The 25,372-nt window shown below is 42.7% G+C and overlaps 2 protein-coding genes across 2 annotated transcripts in view; both read right to left on the reverse strand.

Moving 5' to 3' along the window:
* Positions 1–22,865, reverse strand: part of LOC140717280 (polymeric immunoglobulin receptor-like) — a 146,874-nt gene extending 124,009 nt beyond the window's left edge. The window contains exons 1-2 of the mRNA XM_073030713.1: positions 22,788–22,865; positions 17,546–17,866 (exon numbers count right to left, since the gene is read on the reverse strand). Of these exons, the coding sequence (XP_072886814.1) occupies positions 17,546–17,866; positions 22,788–22,824 (358 nt within the window). The 5' untranslated portion in view covers positions 22,825–22,865. The remainder of the gene's footprint in view (positions 1–17,545; positions 17,867–22,787) is intronic.
* On the reverse strand, positions 4,813–16,744 carry LOC140717187 (polymeric immunoglobulin receptor-like). The gene is made up of 6 exons (XM_073030484.1): positions 16,429–16,744; positions 12,502–12,822; positions 10,836–11,156; positions 8,717–8,753; positions 5,054–5,144; positions 4,813–4,863 (listed from the first exon to the last, which is right to left on the reverse strand). The coding sequence occupies exons 1-6, from the start codon at positions 16,742–16,744 to the stop codon at positions 4,813–4,815; spliced, it is 1,137 nt and encodes a 378-aa protein (XP_072886585.1).
* Positions 22,866–25,372: the final 2,507 nt, after the last annotated feature.

Raw genomic sequence — 25,372 nt, forward strand, 5'->3', positions numbered from 1 at the left:
ATCTGTGTGTAACCCCCTGTGTCGCCTCAGGCTCGCTCAGCTCGTTCTCGTCTAGGGGGAGCAGACTTGTTCCTGCCAAACTGGGTAATCAGCTTGTGTGGATCCTGTGATGTCCCCGCCTCGCCCAAAAACAGACAGTACACCATATGCGATTAAATGAGTACAATTTATAAAGGTTACTATAACTAAGTGATTAATAATGATACAGTATATATGAAGGAAAAGAAAATAAAGAAAAGGCACCAAACTTATCAAAGTCCAAACCACTTGGTGCACAACCATTGGAGATCAATTACTGAAGTGTTCTGGCCACCATTCAATCCCCTCCGAACTCCTCGACTCGCAGCTCAGGACAATCCGATGTGGTCAACCAAACATATCTATCTTCGTCTCCTCTCCTCGGGGTACCTCCTGGCCTCGGACCCCCACTTGGGGTCCGTTCCTCGCCCAGTTTACAGCATCATGTCCTCTCTCTCTGTCACCCCTTCACGCTGATCTCCCCAAAATGCCCGCCAACAATAGCTTACAGACTCAGAAGAAAGAACAACATTAATCCCAATTGGTTTACAAAGGAATACAATTCTCGTTATCAGTAAATTTTAACCCAAACAAGCTTCCAGCACTCTCTCGCAACAAAGAAGCATTCCTACTTTTAACAAAGAAGCCATTTTGATTAACATACGCAGTAACAAAGAAAAAGAAGAAACCCCCCTTTACACTCTCCCCCCACCAAATAAAAGTCATGTCCTCATGACTATTAAATAACTTGCCACCCTTCCTGCCAACACAAACCCTAACCCAGGCACAAACAGTGACATCTCCTCCCCACACAGTAAACCTCACACGCTGTTCCTCAGGCGCTACATAGACCAACTTATCTGGGAGTTTCCTAACCCTCCGAGACCTCTGTACCCCCTCACCTAAACCCTTCAGGCTCGGACACAACAAGGAATACCTTGGGCCCGCTACCAACTCCTCTCTCAACCTCTCACTCATGCACCCCACTGCACACAGCTAACCCTCCCCACTACACCTGACTCAGTGGGAGAAGGGCCAAAGTTCTCTTCCTCAGTCGAGGGAAAGTCAGCAAAAGGCAGCATTTACCACACATCCAGCACATCACTCTTTGAATCCGTATTCTTCCTCATTTCTGCGATAGGTAGCTGCTGTTTGATCTTCTCCAAACGGAAACACGTGGCCTGCACGGCTGCTGCAGTCTCTTCAGCCTTCTGCAATCAAGATATCAAATTCTTCTCTGGCTCCTCCAACTCTTGCCACAGGCTCAGCAGTTCTGATTCACGTGTTCTGGCCATCTCAATCTGGGACGCAGTTACTCCACCAGCTTCTTCTACCCCGACCTGAAAAGCAGCGGTTAAAGATTGGTCAGCCTCCAGTTCAGTATTCACTGCACTTATCTCCAGCTTCTTCTTCATCATGACTTCTTCCAGATCGACTTTCAGGCTTTGCACTTCATTTGAACTGTCGATGGTCATCTTCAGGTTTCCTTCCAGCTTCCGCTTCCCTCTGTCGAGATCTGTTCGCAATTGCTTCACATCCTCAAACTCCCCTTTCTGGGCTCTCGGATTTCTGTTGCCCTCAGTCAGACAACTTACTTCGTTTTCTCCAACTTGTAAGTTTTCCCACTGGTTCCAGATCACTCTCTCCAGTTTCTCTGTCCTCATTTCAAACTTGATTCCGTAGAGACAGTCACTCATGAGCTGTGACCTTCGCCAGCCCCGGCACGTGTCCAGAAAACACTTTATCTCTGTAGTTCCCAGCCGCTCCTGCAACGACCTCACTTCATATTCTCCCGAGGCAAATCCAAATACCAGGAGGTCATCCACATCTGCCAAAACTCCAAACACCTCCACATCCCCCAGGGTCTTCCACATGCCCCGCGGGAAGGTTGCAAGGGCTCCGGATATGCCCTGTGGCATCTTTTCAGACCGGAAGAATCCTAGGGAACTTATAACGGCCGTCTTCTCCTTGTCGGTCCCACTCATCGGGATCTGGCAACATCCACTCCTCAGATCCAGCACCTTAAACCACTTCGCACCACTCAGACAGGCCATCGCCTCTTCGGCCCTCAGGGCCGTATTCTGGTCACTGACAGTGCGCCTCTTCAGCGCAATATAATCCACACACACGCTGCCTACGTCTTCCACGGCTTCAGGGGCCAGTGACCGCGAACTCTCTCTCACCGAGGTGTCTTCAGCGGTCAACTCCCCTCCCTCGTGGTATTTCGCAGCGTCCACTAAGAGGGTCTCACCCTCAGATACTTCCCCCAGGCCGTACCACCACCGGCTCTTGTTTGAATTCGGTATCGGCCCAATGCTGCTACACACGTCCGCACAAGCAGCTTGAAACTCTGGGTGCATCGACAATGCCTCCAAACAACGCTCACCCCCCTCCTCCGGGCAGGCCCCCAAGCGCACCAGCAGGGTATTGGTTCTCTCCAGAACCAAAACGCTGACCGTCTCAACAGTGTCCAGACACATCAGCATTAATAATTCCCGAACCTCAGTCACCCCCACATTTGCCTCTAAGAACTCCATTTTCACTGATCAACAACCGTCGTCTAGATAATCACCAGCACTAGTACCCCAAATCTCCAGTGCCCTCAACGTCGTCAGGGGTAAATGCTTCCAATAACGGTTATAAAACAAACTGTACAGCAACTTAACCGGCGCCCCGGTGTCGAGGATGGCTTTAACTTGGCTTCCATCCATCCGTAACGACACTTGAGTGCATGGTCCCTCTAAGCCTTCAGGAATAGGGTCTGTTCCTTTCGGGAGTTCCGTGGTACATTGTTGGGAACGTGCTCCCCCAGAGACCCCAAGCCATTCCACCACTGGGCCTCCTCTAAGTTTCCCGACACCTCTCGGATCAACTGAACAACTGAGGGAGGAGCTGATCCCCTTGACAGATCCCCCTGGCACCTCAAGCAATTTATCTGCCCCCCAACCAAAAGGGATACTCTAAAAACTTCCCACCAATCTCCTGCCACGGATATGGTAAGCCCCCCAGCTGTGGCATTTGACTTCCAGTCGAACCAAATACATTTTCCCACACTTTCCCAGAACTGGCAGCTGTCACTTCCAGGTAATTGTACCTGACAGTTCTAACAACGTCACCAGCCCGCCTACTCAAACTTTCAACCAATCCCTGTAGCTTTCCCTCAGCCAAGCACTGCCACTCACCCAACAACTGAGAGGTCTGCTCCGCCCACGCCTCCACCCTTTTAGGACTAGATGTTATTCCAACAACCGGGCGGAGCCCACCAACCCTTCCCCGCTCTCTTAACAGCATGGACAGCCCATGGCTCCAACACCATTTCGTCAATGCTAGTCGGAACTCGAACAACGCCCTCCGGGGCACCAACAGCCACCCCATCCAACACACATGCAGAGATAACCAGCAATCGCACACCCGCAAAGGCACACCAGCTCCTCACCGCAGTGGGCGATCACACAGCTTCCCCAGAAATCAATCCGGACAAGCACCCCACAATGTAACCCCCTGGGTCGCCTCAGGCTCGCTCAGCTCGTTCTCGTCTAGGGGGAGCAGCTTTCGGCCCTGCCAAACTGGGTAATCAGCTGGTGTGGATGCTGTGTGATGTCCCCGCCTTGCCAAAGAACAAACACGACACCATATGCGATTAAATGATTACAATTTATAAAGATTACTATAACTGATTAATAACCATACAGTATACATGAAGGAAAAGAAAATAAAGAAAAGACGCCAAACTTATCAAAGTCCAAACCACTTCATGCACAACCGTTGGAGCTCAATTACTGAAGTCTTCTGGCCACCATTCGATCCCCTCCGAACTCCTCGGCTCGCAGCTCAGGACCACCCGAAGTGGTCAACCAAGCACATCTATCTTCATCTCCTCTCCTCGGGGTACCTCCTGACCTCGGATCCCCACTTGGGGTCCATTCCTCGCCCAGTTTACAGCATCACGTCCTCTCTCTCTCACCCCCTCACGCCGATCTCCCCAAAATGCCCGCCAACAATAGCTTACAGACTCAGAAGAAAGAACAACATTAATCCCAATTGGTTTACACAGGAATACAATTCTCGTTATCAGTAAATTTTAACCCAAACAAGCTTCCAGCACTCTCTCGCAACAAAGAAGCATTCCTACTTTTAACAAAACAAAGAAGCCATTTTGATTAACATACGCAGTAACAAAGAAAAAGAAGAAACCCCACTTTACAAGTGAATAATAGAAATACCCAGTAGGTCAGACAGCTTCTGAAGAGATAAAAGTAAAGCTGATACTTCATAAAATTGTTCTGATGGGATGTCAGAATGAGTGATTAACTTTCACTTTACTGAAGATTCACAACTGTTGACAGCAAAGGGAAGTCTAAGAGCTTGAATGTGATCTATTTCCCATGAATGCATTTCAGTTCAAAACATAAACTGATAATATCAGTTTATGAAGAAGCATTTTAATTGATTATCATTCATTGGTTATTGGTATAAACAAAATCTGCACGCATTTGTATCTATAGAACAAAGTTTAACAGTTTCAAACGGTATTAATCAGTTCACAGGTATATAAGTTTTAAAATTTTTGCTCGCTTTGGGAAAACTGCTGTAATATTGATATCAATGAGGGTAACATGTTGGAGAAGGAATTCAAAAGTTAAAGTCACTGCCTTGAAGGATGATGACATTGTCTTGTTATTTTTTTATCTTCATGGAGTGAACAGTTGAATTCTCACACCGCAAAGTGGGCAGAAAAAGTAATATTTGATCTTGATGCAAAATTCCAGCACAGTCAGTGTAATCTGGGAGTCTTCACTTTACCTCCTGGACCACCAGGCTGTGAGGATTAGATTCATCACGTCTCTGCAAAAAGCAATGGCCAACCCATCAGATTCTCTCAACAATGGGAACTCTGCTTTATTTCACTCACTATGAAATTCCGTCTGAAGCAAGCATTCCATACATTGACATGAAGCATGCTACACACAAGAGAGCATGTCAAAGCTGAGTTATATCATGATCAGTATATTTGAAAGTGATTCCATAAGCCTACCTTAGTTTCCCGTGTGACCCACATGACTGAAATCGTGCTGATCATCAGGAGAGCGAAGAGCAGCCAACGACCCACCTTCCACATCATGAAACTGAGCAAAGGGGAAGAGATATAGAATCAGTACGAGCAAATGAGGTGACTTTGTGTTTGAAACATTTGCCTTCTGTTCCACTGTAATCTCAGTGGAGTGGAGTGAGGTAAAGCAGCTGAGCCGGGGGTTGAAACAGAAGGCTAAGCTATTATCCGACAGAGAGAAAGAAAGAAAATAACCTCTGATGATCAGTTACAGATCTAATTACTAGAACATGGCTGCAGAAAAATGAAGACTGCGAATCAGAAATTGCAAAGTGAAAATAAATTTTGGAAAGGAAGAGAAGGAAATAGTGAAATGCAGAGGTGCGATGATGATAAAGAGATACAATTGAAGGAAGTGGACACTGCCATAAGGAAGACAGTGATAGAGTCCATGTGGATAGATCTGACAGATAATAAATGATGTGTGACTGATGGTGAAAGGGAGAAGGGACATGAAATGATGCAGACAAATTAGAATGATTAATATAGTGTTGTGGGATGGAAATACGTCTCTACCAAAGGAGGTGTAAGACCCTAAGACAAAGGAGCAGAATTAGGCCATTCATCCCATCGAGTCTGCTCTGCAATTCCATCACGACTGATCCCAGATCCCACTCAACTCCATACACCTGCCTTCTTGCCATATCCTTCGATGTCCTGAGTGAACAGGAAACGATAAACTTCCACCTTAAATATACACACAGACTTGACCTTCACCGCGATCTATGGTTGAATATTGCACAGATTTTAGTCTCTGGTTAAAAATTTCCTCCTTACCTCTGTTCTAAAGGGTCAGACCTCAATTTTGAGGCTGTGCCCTCTATACCCCCACCATAGGAAACATCTACTCCACATCCACCCGATCTATTCCTTTCTGCATTTTGTAGGTTTCATGAAATCCCCACACTTTCTTCTAAATTCCACTTAGTACAGGCCCAAAGGAACAGAGGCTCCTCCTATGTTATGTCCTTCATTCCAGGAATCATCCTCGTGAACCTCCTCTAGATTCTCTCCAAAGACAACATATTCTTTCTGAGATATGGGACACAAAACTGCAGACAATATTCCAAGTGCAGCCTGATTAGAGTCTTATAAAGACTCAACATTATCTCCTTGCTTTTATATTCTATTCTCCTTAAAAGAAATGACAACATTGCATTTGTCTTCTTTACCACAGGTTCATGCTGTAAATTAAACTTTTGGGAGTCTTACACGAAGTCTCCTAAGTCCTTCTGGAACTATGATGTTTGAAACTACTCCCCAGGTAGATTATGATGCGCACTATTATTCCTTTATAAAAAAATGCATTATCATACATTTCCCAACACTGTATTCCATCTGCCACATTTTGTCCATTTTTCCAATTTGGTCTAAGTCCTGCTGCAATTGCATTGCTTTCTCAGCACTACCTATCACTGCACCTATCTTTCTATCATCCGCAAACTTTGCCACAAAGCCATCAACTCCATTATCTAAATCATTGAGAAACAATGTGAAAAATTGCAGTCCAATATTGACCCCTGAGGAACACCTCAGGTCACTGGTAGCCAACCAGAAAAGGCCCCTCTTATTCCCATTTGCTGCCTCTTGCCTGTCAGCCATTCTGCTATCCATGTCAGTATCATTACTGTAACCCCATAGGATTTTATCTTGTTAAGCAGCCTCATGTGTGGCACCTCATCAAATGCCTTTGAAAGTCCAAGTAAATGACATCCACTGCCTCCCTTTTCTCCATCCTGCTTGTTACTTCTTGTAAGAACTCTAATAGATTTGCCAGGCAAGATTTCCCTTCAGAGAAACCTTGCTGACTTTGACTTATTTTATCATTAGACTCTAAGTACCTTGAAATCTCATCCTTAATAATAGACTCCAACACTTTCCCAACCACTGAGTTTAGGCTAACTGGCCTATAATTTCCTTTCTTTTGCATTCCTCCTTTCTTAAAGAGTGGAGTGATAGTTGCAACTTTACATTCCTCTGGGACCATGCCAGAATCAAATGATTCTTGAACGATCATGACCAATGAATCCATTATCTCTTCAGCAACCTCTCTCAGGACTGTGGCATGTAGTCCATCTGGTCAAAGTGTCTTATCCATGATACAACTTTTGAGTTTGCCTAGCACTTTTTTATTTTCTAATAGCAATGGGACCCTCTCTTGCTCCCTGACACTCATGGACTTCTGGCACACTGCTAGTATCTTCCACAGTGAAGACAGATGCAAAGTACCTCTGAAGTTCATTTGCCATTTCTTTGTCCCCCATTACTAGCTCACCAGTATAACTTTTCAGTGGTTCAATATCATTTCTCTCCTCCCTTTTACTATTTATAAAACTGAAAAAACTTTTGGTAACCTGTTTTATATTACTGAACCATCTGTCATCATATTTTATCTTTTCACTTCTTATAGCTTTTTTAGTTGCCTTATTTTGGATCTTGAAAGCTCACCAATCATCCAACTACCCACTCACCTTTGCTACCTAATATGCACTTTCCATGGATTTAATGCAATCCTTAACTTCCTTTGTCAGCCACAGTTGCCTACCCCTGTCATTTGATAACTTCTTCCTCTGTGGGACAAATCTATCCTTTGCCTTGTGAAAATGAAGCCATCTCTGCTCTGCTGTCATCCCTGCCGGTATCCTCCTCCAATCCATCTGCACAAACACTTCTCTCATGGCTCTGTAATTCACTTTTTCCATTGCGATACTGGTACATATGAGTTATGCTTCTTCCTCTCAGATTGCAGTATGAATTCAATCATATTATGATCACTGCCTCCTAAGGCTTCCTTTACATTAAACACCCTAATAAGTTCTGGGTTATTATACAACACCCGATCTAAGATGCTCCTTCCCTCTGCTAGTCTGCTGGTCACCCTTGGGCAAGGAGTAGCATTTGCTTAGCTCTACAGACATGGGTGACATGAAGCCATTGGAGCAGGTGCTGGATGGTCATATGAGCAGCTGGCTATGCGACCAATGATGCCAGGCAGACAATCGCTGAAGTGTATTGATAATGGCTGGGATAACCTGTCTTATAGAGACACTGCCCATAAGAGGTCAATGGTAAACAACTTCTGTAGAAAAATTTGCCAAAGCAATCATAGTCATGGAAAGACCATGATCATCCACATTATACGACATGCCACAAAATAAATGAATGAATATGGAACTGAGAAAGATAATCATTGTTGATCAGTAAAAACCACCTCATTATTCCTGGACTGGTGTTTATGTGGGGATGGAGGAGTTAAGTTCAATGAATTTCATAACAAATCCAAAAGCCAAATTGAAACAACTGCAGGATCAATCAACCAGAGCATGCACAAAACAAGAGAAGGTGTAAAAACAATAACATCTATGATATTGAGATTTTAACAATGATGTAGGCATAAAACAAATTAATGCATTGGGAAAAAAAACAATGTTGTGTGGCTCTGCATAGAGATAAAGTGTGCAAGAGGAAGGGAGAAGACTCAGACTGCTTGGTCTCAGAGGACAGACAGCATAATATCAGAAAGGGCCAAACATTGAACTAGCAGTGAGAACATTGTACTGTTGTGCAAAACTGAATCAAATGATTTACCTTGCAGATGACACTGTTGTAAATGAATATTCACGTCCTGTTGAGGCAAGGAATGAAAAGTCAGTTTCACGTGGATGTGTTTTCCGAATGGGGTCAAGCAGGAGTGCATGATGTTGTATTTGGCAGACAAATGTCAGAGAGTTATACAACAGGATCATGTTTCTGTTCTCAATGACAAAGCAGCTCTAACTTACTACAAAATGCTGAGGGAACTCATCAGGTCTGGCAGTATCTACGGAAATGAATAAACAGTTGACATTTCTGATGAGGGTCTCAGCCTGAAACATCAACTGTTGATTTCCTTCATTGATGCTGCCTGACCTGCTGATTTCCTCCACCATTTTGTATATGTTGCTCTTGTTGTCCAGCATCTGCAGAATCTCTTCTGTTCCTGTTCTCATATTGGTCAGACAAACGTCGTTGAACATCAGAGAGTTATACAGTATGGGAACAGGCCCTACAGCTCAACTCAGACACACTGACCTGCCTGAGCTAATTCTACCTGGTTGTATTAGTCCCATTTCCCTTTTCTATATATGTGCTGGTATAGAAATCTTTTGTTCATTTTTACTGCACCCACTTCTACCACTTCCTCGAGCAACTCATTCCATATACCCACTGCCCTCTGTGTGAAAAACATGCCCCAAGGCTCTTGTTATATCCTTCTCCTCTCTTCCTCTACCTTTAGACCAAACCACTATAGAACATAATACTGTGAACTTTCACATTATCAATTCCCCTCGTGAATTTTCATAATAAAGGATCAAAGTACTTTCTTTGACTTGGAACACAGTTATTTGGAAATGCATCATACAGTATCGAGTCCCACCTCTCTTGAGTTTTTGGTTTGTTTTAAAGTAACCACTACATTGCAAATGACATAAAAAAGTGTGGGTTGATGATGACTTCAGGGCTTCCCAACTGTATATAGATAGATGAATGTGGAGCCAAAACATGGTCAATGGGACAATATGAGGTTATGAACCTCAATGTAAGGAACCTAAAAACAGGTTCCACCTGCAACCATCCTAGAAACGGTACCGCAGCATTAAAACCAGGACCAGCAGTCTCTGGGACAGCTTCTTCCACCAGGCCATTAGACTGATGAATTCATGCTGATACAATTGTATGTCTATGCTATACTGACTGTTCTGTTGCACATACTATTTGCAACAAATGACTATAAATTGCACATTGCAGTTTCAGACGGACATGCAACATAAATGTTTTTACTCCTCATATTTGTGAAGGATATAAAGAACAGATTCAATTCAATTGATGTTGGAGACTGAAGCTGACAAGGCATTTTTGTAGCTTCATAAAACTTTGGGTAGGTCACATTGAGAGCAATAATAAGTAGTTCTGTTTGTAACCCTGTGGAAAGGATGTGGATGTTTAGGAGAGGGTAAATGCCTTGCTAAAGTCTACGTAAACAACATCCACTGCCTTCCCTTTATCCACTTTCCTTGTAACCTCCTCGATGAAATCTGTAAGTTTGATTAGACATGTACTACCACACACGACGCCATGCTGATTATTCTTAACCAGCCCATGTCTATCCAAATATGATATATCTATCCAGTCACTTAGAATACACTCCAGTAACTTTCCTGCAACTGATGTGAGATTCACTGCCGTACAATTTCCTAATTTATGCTTAGAGCCTTTTTTAAACAGCAGAACAACATTGGCTACTCTCTGACCCTCTGGTACCTCTCCTGTTGCTAAGAATTTCCTTAAATATGTTTGTCAGGGCCCAGGTATTTTCTGCACCTGTCTTCTGTGAGGTCCAAGGGAACACCTTAGCAGGCCCTGGGGATAGCCCACACTGATATGCCTCAGGATAGCAAAGGCCTCCTCCTCTGACAGGGTGACGTTTCATGGAGTTCAGAGGCAGGAAAATATGCTGAGTTTTCACTGGAAATTGGTGTCCCATCAGTGGGTCAGAACCTCCACTGGGTGAGAGCAACATGAGAGGGGTTTCTTTACCCTTGTCAACTCGCTGCAGGGCTCTGTACTGTTGTGGAGCTTCAGGATATTCCTGCTGCCCTGACTCTTCCCAGAGAAAACATGAATCAGACATTTCAGTGGAGACATCGTCAATCAATGAGAAACCTACCGTCAGATACTTGTAGATGCACATCAAACACTGGATGCTTGCCAGATGTTGTAATTCCACATCTGTAATGTCCTGTATCTTGAGAGACAAGATTCTCCATCGTAACAGTAAATATTCCCTGGGATGTGTTATCTCTGATCGTCATTCTTCCAGACTGCTCATTTTGGCCATTTGTATTCACTAACGATGTGCATTGGTGACCCCACATGCGACACAAATACTTTCTGTGTGAACGGTACATTGGTGCATAGTGACAATCGATTGTGACCGCTCTTCCCACAACTCCTCTTACTTTATCTTCTGCCCATAAAGCACCTGAAACTGAGGGAGAAGTTTCTCAGAAAATGCACAGGTAAAATCAAATGAACACAGGGAGATTCAAGATTCTAGATCATTTCATGTCATTTCTTGTACAAAGGTGTAAAGGAGAACAAAATCATTCTCACACTGCATATGACACAAAAGATAAGAAATGCAATCATAATAATAAAGATATTTTATTTAAAGCTGTCACTGTGTTAATTAGTATAATTGAATTCCACATTTTCTGAGAAGACAATGGCATCATCCCTCATCACTTGCTCACAGCTCTTCAGAGATAAGGTTTTTGATTGGAGTCATCATTGTCACAGCCCACTAATGTCTTGGTGTGTTTCCACATTTCTGAGTCAATAGATTATTGATCCATCCGATTCCAGGCAGGTGAGCACAAGATCAGTGGTGGGTAACTTACTGGAAGTGATTGTGTGATACAGAACTTACCTGTATTTGCCAAGGCAAGATCTGATTTTGGATAGTGAACATGATTTTATGCATGGGAGATCCTCTGTCAAAAATATTTGACTGAATTTTCTTTGAGAGATGATCAAAGGATCTGATAAGGACAGGAACTTTGAATTTAGCAATTTTATTTAGCAAGGCTGATGACCATACCTTACATAGTAGACTGATCTGCAATGTGAGCTCACATAGTAAGCTATCTGGATGGATACTGAATAGGCTTGGTGGAAAGAGTCAGGTTGTGGCAGTGTAGTGTTGGTTTTCTGACAACGTCAGACTTTATCACCAATGGTGTGCCATCAGGATCAGTGCTGTTATTTGTTAACCACTCTTATTTGTCATCAATATTAATAATTTGGAATGAAAATGTAGGTAGCGCGATTAATAAGTTATCGTTTACGCTGCAGTGTGGTGGACAGTGGAAAGAGTTGTGTAATTTTACATGAAAATGAGCCAGTGTTCAGCCCCATTACTCAGTGCCAGCAAGCTCCCCCCCACCTGAGCCTGTCCTGTCTGTCAGGGCCCAGGTAATTTCTGCACTTGCCTCCAGTTAGGTCCAAGATAACAGGCAGGCCTTCCGGATATATTCACACTAATTTGCCTCAGGATAGCAAACACCCCCTCCTTTAACTGGGGGACATTTCATGGAGTTCAGAAGCAGGAAAATATACTGAGCCTTCCACTGGAAATCAGTATCCCAACAGTGGTTCAGAACTCACAGTGGACGAGAGAATTATGAGCGAGGTATCCCCATCTTTGCACACTCACTGCAGGGCTCTGCACTGCTGAGGAGCCTCAGGGTATTCCTGCTGCCATGACTCTTCCCAGAGAAAGCCTGAATCAGACATTTCAGTGGAGACATCAAGTCAATCAGTGAGAAACCTACCGTCAGATACTTGGAGATGCACGTCAAACACTGGATGCTTGCCAGATGTTGTAATTCCACATCTGTAGAGTCCTGTATCATTAGAGACAAGCTTCTCCATAGTAACAGTAAATATTCCCTGGGATGTGTTATCTCTGATTCTCATTCTTCCATTCTGCTTATTTGTGCCAATTGTATTCACTAACAATGTGCACTGACGATCCCACATGCGACACAAATACTTTGTGTGTGAACGGTACATTGGTGCATAGTGACAATCGATTGTGATCGTACTTCCCACAACTCCTCTTACTTTATCTTCTGCCCATAAAGCACCTGAAACTGAGGGAGAAAATCTTTAGAAAATGGACAGGTAGAATCAAATGTACACAAGCAGACTCAAGTTTCAAGATTGTTTAATGTCATTTCCTGTACGAACGTGTAGACTAGAATAAGATCATTGTTATGCTCATCTAAATGCAGCACAAAACAAAAAGCACAAAAGATATTGAATGCAATTATTATAAATAAAGATGTCTTATTTAAAACTGACTCTGTGTTCTAAGGAATCTGCCACAGTGTCAACTGGTATAAATGAATTCCAAACAGACTGAGAAGACAACAGCATCATTCCTCATCACGTGCCCACAGGTCTTCACAAGTAATGATTTTTATTTGATTGGAGTCATCATTATCACTACCCACTAATGTCTCAGTGTGTTTTCACACTTTTGGTTCAATAGATTACTGATCCAGTCCCATTCCAGGCAGGTGAGCAGTGGGGGTAACTTTCTGGAGGCAATTGCGTGAGACAGAATCTATCTGAGTTTGCAAAGGCAAGATCTGATTCGGGATAGTCAACATGATCTTGAGCATGGGAAATCCTCTCCCAAAAATATTTGACTGAATATTTTTTGAGAGATGTTCAAAGGAACTAATGAGGACAGGACCTTAGAGTTTAGTAGATTTGTTTAGCAAGGCTTATGACCATACCTTGTACAGTAGAGTGATCTGTAATGTGAGATCTCTTGGTAAGCTAGCCGGATGGAGACTGAATAGGCTTGGTGGAAGGAGTCAGATTGTGGTGGTGGAGTGATGGTTTTCTGACAACGTCAGACTTTATCACCAGTGGTGTGCCATCGGGATCAGTGCTGTTATTTGTAAACCACTCTTATTTATCATCAATATTAATCATTTGGAATGAAAATGTAGGTAGTGCATTTAATAAGTTATGGTTTACGCTGCAGTTTGGAGGACAGTGGAAAGAGTTGTGTAAGTTTACATGAAAATGAGCCGGTGTTCAGCTCCATTGCTCTGTGCCAGCAAGCTCGCCCCCCCCCCACCAGAGCCTGTCCTGTCTGCTTGCATTTGACCCGTCTCTCTCTCTTCTTGGTACTACCATCAGGTGGAAGGTGCCGGAGTCTTGGGGCCGACACCACAGGGTTCATCAACAGTTGTTGTCCGACAGCAATCAGGCTCCGGGATTATCTTTCAATTCGCCTCAGCTCTGAACTGACTCTGCAGCTGTGAACTCACTTTCAGAGACTCTGCCTCTCATGTTCTATGTATTATTTGTTCACATATTTTTATTATTTGCATGATTTGCCATCTTTTGCACATTGTTTTTTTGTCAGTCTTTGTTGTGTGTGGTTTTACATAGATTCTATTGTGTTACTTCATTTTGTTGGCAAAGGGACAGTGGATAATCACTGTCGAAAACAGTGAAGGGTAGGAGACAGGGTAGAAAACAGGGTAGGAGAGTCGAAAACTAGAGACCCTCATCTTAAGGAGTGAGGGGAAGTTCTTAGAGAGCCTGGAGTGGCAGTGTTTTCCACACAGAGCAGTGTGTGCGTAGAAAAGGCTGCCAGGGGAAGTGCTAGATATGGGTACAAATAAACTATTTAAAATACATTTGGACAAGTTCATGTACAGGGAAGTTTTAGAAGGATAGAGGCAAATTGTGAGGAAATACACGAAGCTCAGAAGACACTGTGGTCAGCATTTAAGATTTGGGGTGAAATTCCTCATTCCATAACCTACAACTCTGTAACTCTGCAGCATCCTCTCTAAACTGGAACACACTTTTGAAAGGTTAAATTCAGAATTCTATTTCATTGCATAGATGTGACAGCTTATGGAATCACAGCCAATCAGATTGCACTTCAGTCTCAAAATTCAAAGTTCAAAGTACATTTAATATCAAAGAATGAATACCATATACAACCATGAGATTCACCTCCTTCCAGGCAAACATTAAAAAAAAATAGAACATCCAGTATACAGAAAAAAGAGGAAATCAAAGTAAGCAAATAACATTTGGAACTGAAATTCACAAAACTGAGGCCACAGCCAGGAAGCCAGTCATCACTGTAATCGATTCATGAGCCCGTTAATTGCCAACCACACCCTCAGTTCAGCGTAAAGACACACAAACCTTGCTGTGCAGCAAGCTGAACACCAGCCCATCCCTCGCCTTGGAATGACATTCCTTTTGAGTTTAAAAGGGAATTGAAGGTTTATTATCCTTTTTGTAATCATGAAATGCAGCAGCCTTTTTCACAGAAAGAATGGATTTCCTTCTCATGTCTCAAAGTGAGTGACGATTTTTATTCAACAACCAAAAACTAACTTTCAGCAGTTAATAATTTACCTGGACTGCTCAGATATTCAAAAGCTAGAGATGACCAAAGGCAATGAGACCATAAGGCATAGGAGGACAATTAGGCCATTTGGCCCATATAGTTTGCTCCACTATTCTATCAAGGCTGATTTATTACCCCACTGAATTCCATTCCCAGGATTCCTACCTGTAGTCTTTGAAGCCTTTTCTAATTAGGAAACTATTAAGTACGCTTTAAATATACCCAACGTCTTGGCCTCAAAAGCCACGTATGGCATTGAATTCCACAGATTCAACACACTCTGGCTACAGAAAATCCTCCTCATCTCTGTTCTAAATGTACGGAGTCTGTACATCCTCCATGTGGAATGTATGTGGTCTCCCCAAGTGGTCCTGTTTCCTCCCACAGTCCAAAGACAGACTCATTAGGAGAATTAGCCCTTGCAGATTGCCCTGTGATTAGGTTACAGTTAATTGGGATTGTCGAGAGTTCCTTCAGTGTTGTGGCCCAAAGGGCTGGTAGGACCTACTCTGTACTCTATCGGGAAAGAAATAAAATAAAGCGATGTCCTTTCACTCTGAGGCTGATTTTCAGGCATGATTTCCTCATAAAGAAACCATATTTGATCATATACTTCCAAGCACCACAAAATCCTGTTCTTAATAATAGACTCCCACACCTTCCCAACCACTGAAGTCGTTCTAACTGGTCAACTATTTCTTTCCTTTTGCCTCCCTCCCTTCTTAAAGAGTGGGGTAATATTTCCAATTTTCCAATCCTTTGAACATTCCAGAGTCTCGTTATTCTTGAAAGGTCACCACTAATGCCTCCACTATTTCTTTATATAACTCTTTCAGAAACTTGGGGTGTAGTGCATCTGGTTCAAATGACTCATCTACCTTCAGATCCGTCAGCTTCCCAAGCACATTCTGCTTAGTAATAGCAACAACACTCATCCCTGCCCCTGATATTGCTAAATTTCTGTCATTCCCACTAATATTTGCAATATTGTAAGTCCTTCCTTCTGCTTTTATGAGAATCTGAAGTCAATACCTACTTTTCAAAGTAAAGCCAGAATAATTAATGGAATGTTCTCAATTTGTCCAGATGTGCAAGTCCAACTATGTTTGAGATGCACCACATCTTCCAGGAGGAAGTGACAGACTTAACTGTTCTCTGCACTTTATTTCTACCCCATGGGGGCTGCAATGTGTGACTTCTACAAATGCAAAGAAATTCCTTACCCTCACTAGAAGTATAAGAGCAGCAGTAATAGAGAAACAAAAATAAATATTTAAATGTATACTTCCTTGAAACTAGAACTTACTAGTGCCATTGATTTCTGTCACGTAACTGCAGATCTTTTGATTGTTGAAGACTGTCACATTAACCATTGCACTGGATCTTGCTCCAAGCCGATTTGAGGCACTGCAGTAATATTGATGGTGCTGGTGGTTGAAGGATTGACAATGTAGAGTCAGTTCATTGGTATCCGAGATCGTTGGATACCCAGATGAGGTTTGTTCATACCATCTGTACTGAATGGGAAGGGATCCCTGGAAGGACTCACAGGAAAATGACACTGAGCCCCCGAGACGTGAGACATTTGCTGGTGACAGATATCGAACCACAGGAACAGACATGAGTTCTGTGGGAATGAATTAAACATTCAGACACTGAATGAACATATGAAAATCATAGACTCTTCTGCTACTTTATTAGGTACAAATTTTAACCTGATCATTAATGCAAATATCTAATTAGTCAATCAGACCATCAGCAACTCAGCCTGTTAAAACATGCAGAAATATTCAACAGTTTCAGTCAACGTTCAGGCCGAACACTGGAATGTGGAAGTAATGTGAGTTAAGTGCCTTTGATATTGAAATTATTGTTGGTGCCAGACTGGGTAGTTTAAATATCTAAGGAACTACTAACGTCCTGGGATTTTCACACACAACTGTCTCTAGAGTTTATTGAGAATGGTATGAACAACATGAAACAACATCCAGAGAGCAGTAATTCTGTGAACAAAAGTGCCTTGTTACTGAGAGAGGTCAGAGGAGAATGGCCAAACAGGTTCATGCTGACAGTAAGGTGAGAGGAATTCAAATCACCATACGTTACGACAGCGGTGTGTTGAAGAGCATCTGAAAGATCAACACGTCAAACCTCGAAGTGGATGGGGAACAGAAGCAAAAGACCATGAACATACACTCAGTGGCCACTCTATTATGTACAGGAGGTTTAAAGGCAGCAGCTTGTGAGGTATCTATCACATGTTTGGTGGCTTTCAGGAGAGAATGAAATTGTAACTGGGTTCTGAAACCTGCTGTATAGAGGGAAACATTTGGCACTGATATGAATGCAGAGATAGTGAGGGGTGGACAGAGTCTGGACACTTACTTTATGGAAGTCACAAAGTCAATCACTCAGAAACCTACCATCAGATACTTCTAGTTGTAGATTAAACAATGGATCGAAACCTGGTGTTATAATTCCACAGCTGTACCATCCTGTATCTCCAGAGTGAAGATCCTCCATAGTAACAGTAAATATTCCCCGTTCTGGGTTATCTGTGATTGACACTCGTCCACTCCGTCCATGTTGCCCTTTTGTTTCCACTAAAACTGAACATTGCCGAGTCCATCCACGGCACCAATACTTTGTGTGTGAGCGGTAGTTTTCTTCATAGTGACAATCGATTGTGATCACTCTTCCCACATATCCTCCGATATATTCCTCTGCCCACAATGCACCTGAAACTGAGGGAGGCATTTTCATATTTGAGGAGAAAGGAACAACTTAATGCAAACAAATATTTTTGAACATGACGGTGAAAACACCTGCAGGTCACTTACAGTATGTGGTCCATGACACCACAGCCGATGATTTTGGTGTGAAGTGCAGTCAGTGCTGTTACTGTGTCAGTGCTCTCTCCCCTGTGTCAGTACATCGTGGGTTCACTTCCCACTCCAGAGTCCTGAGCAGATACCCAGGGCTAATATTCCAGTGCATTACTGAGGGAGAGCGGCAGTGTTGAACTGTGTTGTATTCGATGATGGAGCTCTACGCAGAATCGCCACTTATCGGCGCCATCTTGAACTTTAACTGAACAATGTTAATTGTTTAACTTTAACTTCATTGTAAACACTGGAAAATCTGTAGACACTAGAAATCCAATCCAACTAACAGAAAATGCTGGAGGGAACTCAGCAGATCAAGGAAGAAGAGAAGAATGGCCTCAATCCAAAGTGTCAACTATTTATTCATTTCCATAGATTCTGCCTGATCTGCTGAGTTCCTCCAGCACTCTGTGTGTGTGCTTTTGATTTCATTGTAGTGTGAGGGTTGAGGTGATGCAGGAATGCGGCTGATTTATTTTATCCTGAATTTTTGTTGCTGACTTCGCAATTGTGTATAAACATTTAATTTCACATTGTATGTAAAAAAGATAAATGATAAAAATAATTCAGAATAGATGGAGAGCTTTTGTAATTTTGGGTTTTTACATTTATTTTAGGGGAAATACAATGCAGTATGTTAGCCGTGAATGTATCCCTACTTAAATTCTGTACATTGTATAGTATGAGTGCTGACTCTGTTGCCTCAGTCACTGCTGTCATCTGTGTATTGTTCATCTCAGTGAAGGATGTGGTCAGAACTTCTGTTTTCTTTATTTGTCTTAGCAAACAGAATATAGAGAAGTAACAACAGATGCTAAACATTGACATATTGCTCCGCTTTCTTTCTGCATTACCCTGTCACTTCTTGGAAAATTTCTCAACAACCATGGCTCAATAAGCTGATGAGAACAAGTGCAGAGATGCAAAGCGTTTCTGTTTCAGAAACTAGATCACTGAACAACAATAACAATGTGGTAAAGAAAAGTGAAAAGGCCACTGAACCATTGTGTTTAAACCTGATCCCAATCCTGTGCACACCTATAAGTACAACGGTGGGATTGTAAAGCATTTTTTGTTCTTCTGTCAAGAAATCATACAGACTCTGCAGCTTTATGAGGTATTGGTCAGACTGCATGTGGAATATCGTTGACAGTTCTAGGCCCCTTATCTTTGAAAGAATGTGATATAATTGGAGAGGGATGAGTGGATGTTCCGGAGAACGACCTGAGGATTGAAAGGGTTAATGTATGAGGAGTGTTTGATGGCTCTGGGTTTGTATTTGCTGAAGTTTAGAAGAATGAGGTTGGGACAGTGAGGGTTCTCATTGAAACCTCTTGAATAGTGAAGGGCCTAGAACCAGGATGGAGTGTATGTGGAGAAGATGGGGATCTCATAAAACCATTCAGAATGTTAAAAGGCCTGAACAGATTAGATATGGCTAAGCTACTTCACATGGTAGGAGATTCTAGGACAAGACAGCACAATTTCATGATAGAAGGACGTCCTTTTAGAAATGTGCTGCAGAGAAATTACTTTAGTCAGTGGGTGGTAAATCTGTGGAAGTTGTTGCCACAAGTGGGTGTGGAGGCCATGTCATTGGGTGTATTTAAAGCAGAGATAGATAGTTTCTTGATGAGCCAGGGCATCAAAGTGTATGGGTGAAAGCAGGGGAGTGGGGATGACTGGAAGAATCGGATCAGCCCATTTTTGAATGGTGGAGCAGACTTGATGGGCTGAATGGCCTACATCTGCCTCAATGTCTTATGGTTTATTGAACAGTGTCAAAAAGCCAAATTAAATCCACTGTTATTCAATGTTGTAAAACAATAAAACATGAAAACTTCCAACTGGGGAGAATGCATTTTTACGCTCTGGTAAGGTACTGTAGGTGTCTAAAAGTCTCTAAACGTCCCTGTTTCTGTTAGCCTCTACCAGCATGTCTGCAGTGTAGTCCAGGGACCCAACATTCTTTGTGTAAAAAAAAACTTACCTCTTATATCTCCCTGAAACTTTCTTCTGCTCACCTAAAATGGATGTCCTCTGATATTGGTCATTGTCACCATGGGAAAGAGGTGCTGGTTGTCCACTCAATCTATGCCCTATACTCCACAATACAAAGTTTGAACCAGAGTTTTATCAAGTTCTAACATTACCTTGTGGTTCTTGAACTCAGTCCCCTAATCTACTAGAGTCCTACACATTCTACACCTTTTTAACACCCTTTCAAATTGTACAGCAACTTTGGGGAATTTACAGACTTGAAACTGAATATCAATCTGGACCTCCACATTTTTAAGAATTTTGCATTAAACTTGTAATCTGCATTCAAGTTTGATCACCCAAAATGTATCACTTCATATTTTTTAGAGTTAAACTCCATCTACCATTTCACCCTCCGGCACTTCAACCTTCCTATGTCCTCTTGTAACTGACAAGAACCTTCTCTACAATCCCACACAAGGACAACCTTTGTGTAAACATATGTACATACTTGGGACTTTTGAATTAAGTAACATTATAGAGTCTTCTTCAGATGTAGAAGTGTCCCTAGATTAGGAGTTCATAACCTGGGACAGAACTGTATCGTCTTTTATCTTACACATCACGAGCGGTGAACATAGATGCAGAGATCAGCAACAGAATTGCCAAAGCCAGTGCTGCCTTTGGGAGACTCCGTGAGAATGGATGGGAGCGGAGAGGACTCAGTCTTACCACCAAGCTGAAGGTCTACCAGGCAGTAGTTCTCACCACCCTCCTCTATGCCAGTGAGACCTGGACTGTCTGCAGCAGACATGCTAAACAGCTCAACCACTTCCACTTGAGCTGCCTCCGCAGACTTCTTCGCTTTCCGATGGCAGGACAAAGTCCCAGGCACGGAGGTCCTGGAGTGGGCTAACACCCACAGCGTCTACACCCTCCTACAGAAAGCCCAAGCCAGATGGGCTGGCCATGTCATCAGGATGTCTGACAGTCGACTACCAAAACAGCTGCTGTATGGAGAGCTGAGCCAGGGCTAGCTCTCAGTTGGAGGGCAGAAGAAACATTTCAAAGACTGCTCAAAGTGTCCCTCAAAGACCTCAACATCAATCCCAGTAGCTGGGAATCGCTTGCTCTGGACCGCCCAACCTGGTGGGACAGGACCACTAGAGGAGCGTATGCAGCAGAAATCAGACGCACCGCAGAGGCTCAGAGGAAACGCGCCGCGCGCAAGGCTCGAGCTACCTCCACTTCCACTGCAGCACCTACCCTCATGTGTCCCACATATGGGCGAGCTTTCAGGGCCTGGATTGGCCTCACCAGTCACCTCCGGACCCACAGTCACAAACCCTCCACCTGACAGAAGTGGTGGTCGTCTTCGACACCGAAGGACGAACAACACACACACACAACACACACATCTTCCTTCTGATCAGATCTACTTTCGATACTGACAGTCTTCCAATTTAATCCAGATCTGGGGAGGGGGCCCTGACCTGAAACTGGGTTCAATGAAGGGACTTGGCCCAAAACATCAATTGCTTATTCCTTTCTGTAGATGCTGCCTGATCTGCTGAGTTCCTTCAGCACTTGTGTGTACTCAATCAGCATTTAGGAGTGAGTTTGAAAATCTGGCTGAATGGTGTCACAACAACTATCTCTCACTGAACATCAGCAAAACCAAAGAGCTGATTATTGACTGCAGTATGAGGTATCCAGAGGTCCATGAGCCAGCACTCAGCAGGGCATCAGCGGTGGAAAGGGTCAGTAGCTTTAAATTCCTTGCTGTTATCATTTTAGAGGATCTGTCCTGGGTTCAGCTTGTAATTATCATTACAAAGAAAGTACAGCAGCGTGTTATTTACTTAAAAGTTTTCAAAGATCAAACTGTACCCTAAAACTTTGACAAAGTTTTATAGATCCACAGTGGAGAGTATTCTTACTGGTTGCATCATGGAATGATATGAAAACACTAATGCCTTTGAATGGAAAAACCTACAAAAGGCAGTGGACACAGCCTACTCCATCACAGATATGCCCTGCACACCGTTAAGTACATTATCACCCTAAAAACATCATGAATCTCACAGTAGTATATAGTGACATGAACGTATTTTATAATAAAGTTACTTTGACTTTGACTAATGCAGCAGTTTGTCAAAGGCCTTCTGAAAATCCAAGTAAACAACATCCACTGACAGACAAAATATCCTTTCCCCATCCAGCCTGTTAATTCCTTAAAGAATTCCAATGAATTTGTAAGGTAGATTTCTCCTTAAGGAAATCATGCTGACTTAGGCCTATTTTATCATATCATATATTCTGAAATCTCATCATTAATTATAGACTCTAACATCTTACCAACCACTGCAATCAGGCTAATTAGCCTGTAATTTCCTGCCTTTTGTCTCGCTCCCTTCTTAAAGACATGAGTGACATTTATAATTTTCCAGTCCTCTTGAACCATACTTGCAAAATCATTACTCATGGCTTCAGAATCTTTTCAGTTCCCTCATTCAGAACTCTGGCGTACAGACCATGTAACTGACCCTGTTTCACAATGTCCTCCCTCCTATTTACACCATCTTCACTCTCCACTCACACTCAATGCAACGTCTCAAACCAAACCATCGACAATTACTTCCCCCTGACAGACACTGCATGGCCTGCTAGGTTCCTCCAGCTTTCTCTGAACTCCAGATTCTGGCATCTTTAATATCTACGCATATCCAAGCACTGTTCTGGATAGGATGTAAGACCCCCAAATGAACAGTAAAAATGTCCCATGCCGGTTGTCACTCACCAGGTAGGAAACTAATCAGAAGAATCAAAATCCCCATTGATTTATTCACGAGGCTGATCAGCACTTCACAGAGAGAAATTATTGTAAATAAAAAATAAGGAACAAGATGGCAGGAAGTATGATTAGAAAGCACAGTGAGGCAACTTAGGCTGACGTGTGATCATATGACAAGCAACAAACAGAAAATTCAGGAGGAACTCAGCAGGTCAGGCAGCATCTATGGAAATGAACATAGTGTCGACGTTTCAGACTGTGACCCTTTATCAGGACTGAAAAGGAAAGGGGAAGACAGCAGAATAAAAAGGTGGGGTAAGGGGACTCAGGCTAGCTGGAAGGTGATTGGTGAAGTCAAGTGACGGGTAAGGTAAAGGGCTGTCGAGGAAGGAATCTCATAGGAGAGGATATTGGACCATAGGAGAAAGAGAAGGAGGCAGACACCCAGGAGGAAGTGATAAGTAGGTGTGTTGAGGTAACAGGCCAGAATATCAAAAGATCATAATTATAATTAACAAAATAAAGGACAATTCCCAATGACTGATAAAAATGATGAGAAAAATCAAATTGTGAGACACCAGCAACAGCAGATGTTATAATCTGACGCAAAAGTAAATTGCTGGAGGTGTCATGAAGCAGGGGCTTAATCTAAAATGTTAACCACACTACATCTGTAAATGCCGTCTGACTCCTAAGTTCCTCCAGAAGCTTTTTTTTCTTGCCTGAGTTAAAATGTCAACAGTGATGTGTCATTGAGGAAAGGCTTCACGGCAAAAAGTTACCTGAGGAAGAGAAAAGACATGATCAAAAGTTTCAGTTGTTGCTCTGAACAAACATCAGTATTGGCAAGAAGTGTAATTTAAATGACTTTGACTGTAGAATGATTTTAGGTGCCAGATGGGGTAGTTTGAGTATCTCAGATACAGGTGATCTCCTGGGATTAGCACACACTACAGTTTGTAAAGTTACAGAGAATGATGCAAAAAAAAAGCAAATTAAAAAAAAACATCTTGTGAGTGGCTGCTCTGTGGATGAAAACGCCTTGTTATCGAGAGAGGTCAGAGGAGAATGGACAGACTGGTTCAAGTTGACAGGAAGGAGACAGTATCTCAAATAACCATGTGATACAACAGTGGTGTGCAGAAGAACATCTCTGAATGCACAGTACATTGAACATTGAAAAGGATGGTCTGCAGCATTTGAATACCAGGGACATACAGTCAGTGGCCACTTTATCAAGTATTCATGTTGAGGGCATATTGAGTGTTATTTTGGATTTGAGTGGAATAGCTCCCCCTCCCCACGTATGTTGTCAACAGCGCAGGGGATTTAAATTAAACCCACAGGAGTAGCAGTTGTTGGAGAAATTGTTTACCGAGACAGAGGGTTATATCAGAGTGTCTCAGAGCCTAAAACATTGAACAATCATGTTAATAATGATAAATTAGTTAAATGTTGAAGTTTAGACGATGGCAATACACATTTAAAGCAATTTAAGCTTTTATGCAATCATGTCTAAATCAAATTAATAGCTCCAGTTACCTCCCCCATGTGGCCAGTTTCTCCTGCTGATCCCTCTATCCTTGTACCTGTCACGGATTCCCCTCAAAAATGGGATCATCGGCAGTCCGCTTGAGTGGTCACAAGGTAAACGTCAATTCTGCTTCTACACAGTTACATAAAATTTGTATTCTGAACTTCAGCAATGCTCTTCACTTGTTGCAAAGTAGAGTCAGGGAGTCAGAGTGTGAAAACGCGGAAACTCTCCATTTGGACAAGTCATATGCTGGAATCTAGAAAATAAGAGGGTGAACCTCTTCTGCAGCCTGCCTCTGAGGAAAGAGCAGAGCAGAAAACAGGTGTGATGAAGAAGGGGTTTTTCATGCAATACTTGGCTCCTTTCCCTCTGAAGGCTGTGTCAGCTTTCGAGGCAACTTTAAAACATACCAGTCATGTGGCAGTAACTCAAAGCATAAAAGCATACAGACATGGTTGAGCTGTTCAATAGTTGCTCAGACCTAACATCAGAATGGGGAAGAAATGTGATCGTACTGACTTTGACCATGGTATGATTACTGATGCCAGGCAGGGCTGTTTGAGTATCTCAGAAAATGCTGATCTCCTGGGATTTTCATAAACAAGCTTCTAGAGTTTTTAGAGAATTGTGCAAAAAACTAAAAAATAAAACATCAGAGCAGCAGTTCTATGACAAACACGCCTTGTTAAAGAGAGAAGTCTGAGGAGAGGAGCAGACTGGTTCAAGTTGAGAGCAATATGACAGTAACTCAAACAACCATGTGTTATGACAGTGGTGAACAGAAGAGCATCTCTAAATGCACAACAAATAAAACCTTGAAATGGATCGGCTTTAGCAGCAGAAGACCACAAATATACTCTCTCAGTCGCTTTATCAGGTATAGGAGGTACATAATAAAGAGGCGACTGGAGGTACTGTATATAGAAACATAGAAAACCTACAGCACAATACAGACCCTTTGGCCCACAATGCTGTGCCGAACATGTACTCACTTTAGAAATTACCTAGGGTTACCCATAGCCCTCTATTTTTCTAAGCTCCATCTATCTATCTA

This window comes from Hemitrygon akajei, chromosome 27 (assembly GCF_048418815.1).
Source record: "Hemitrygon akajei chromosome 27, sHemAka1.3, whole genome shotgun sequence".
Classification (NCBI taxonomy): Eukaryota; Metazoa; Chordata; class Chondrichthyes; order Myliobatiformes; family Dasyatidae; genus Hemitrygon; species Hemitrygon akajei.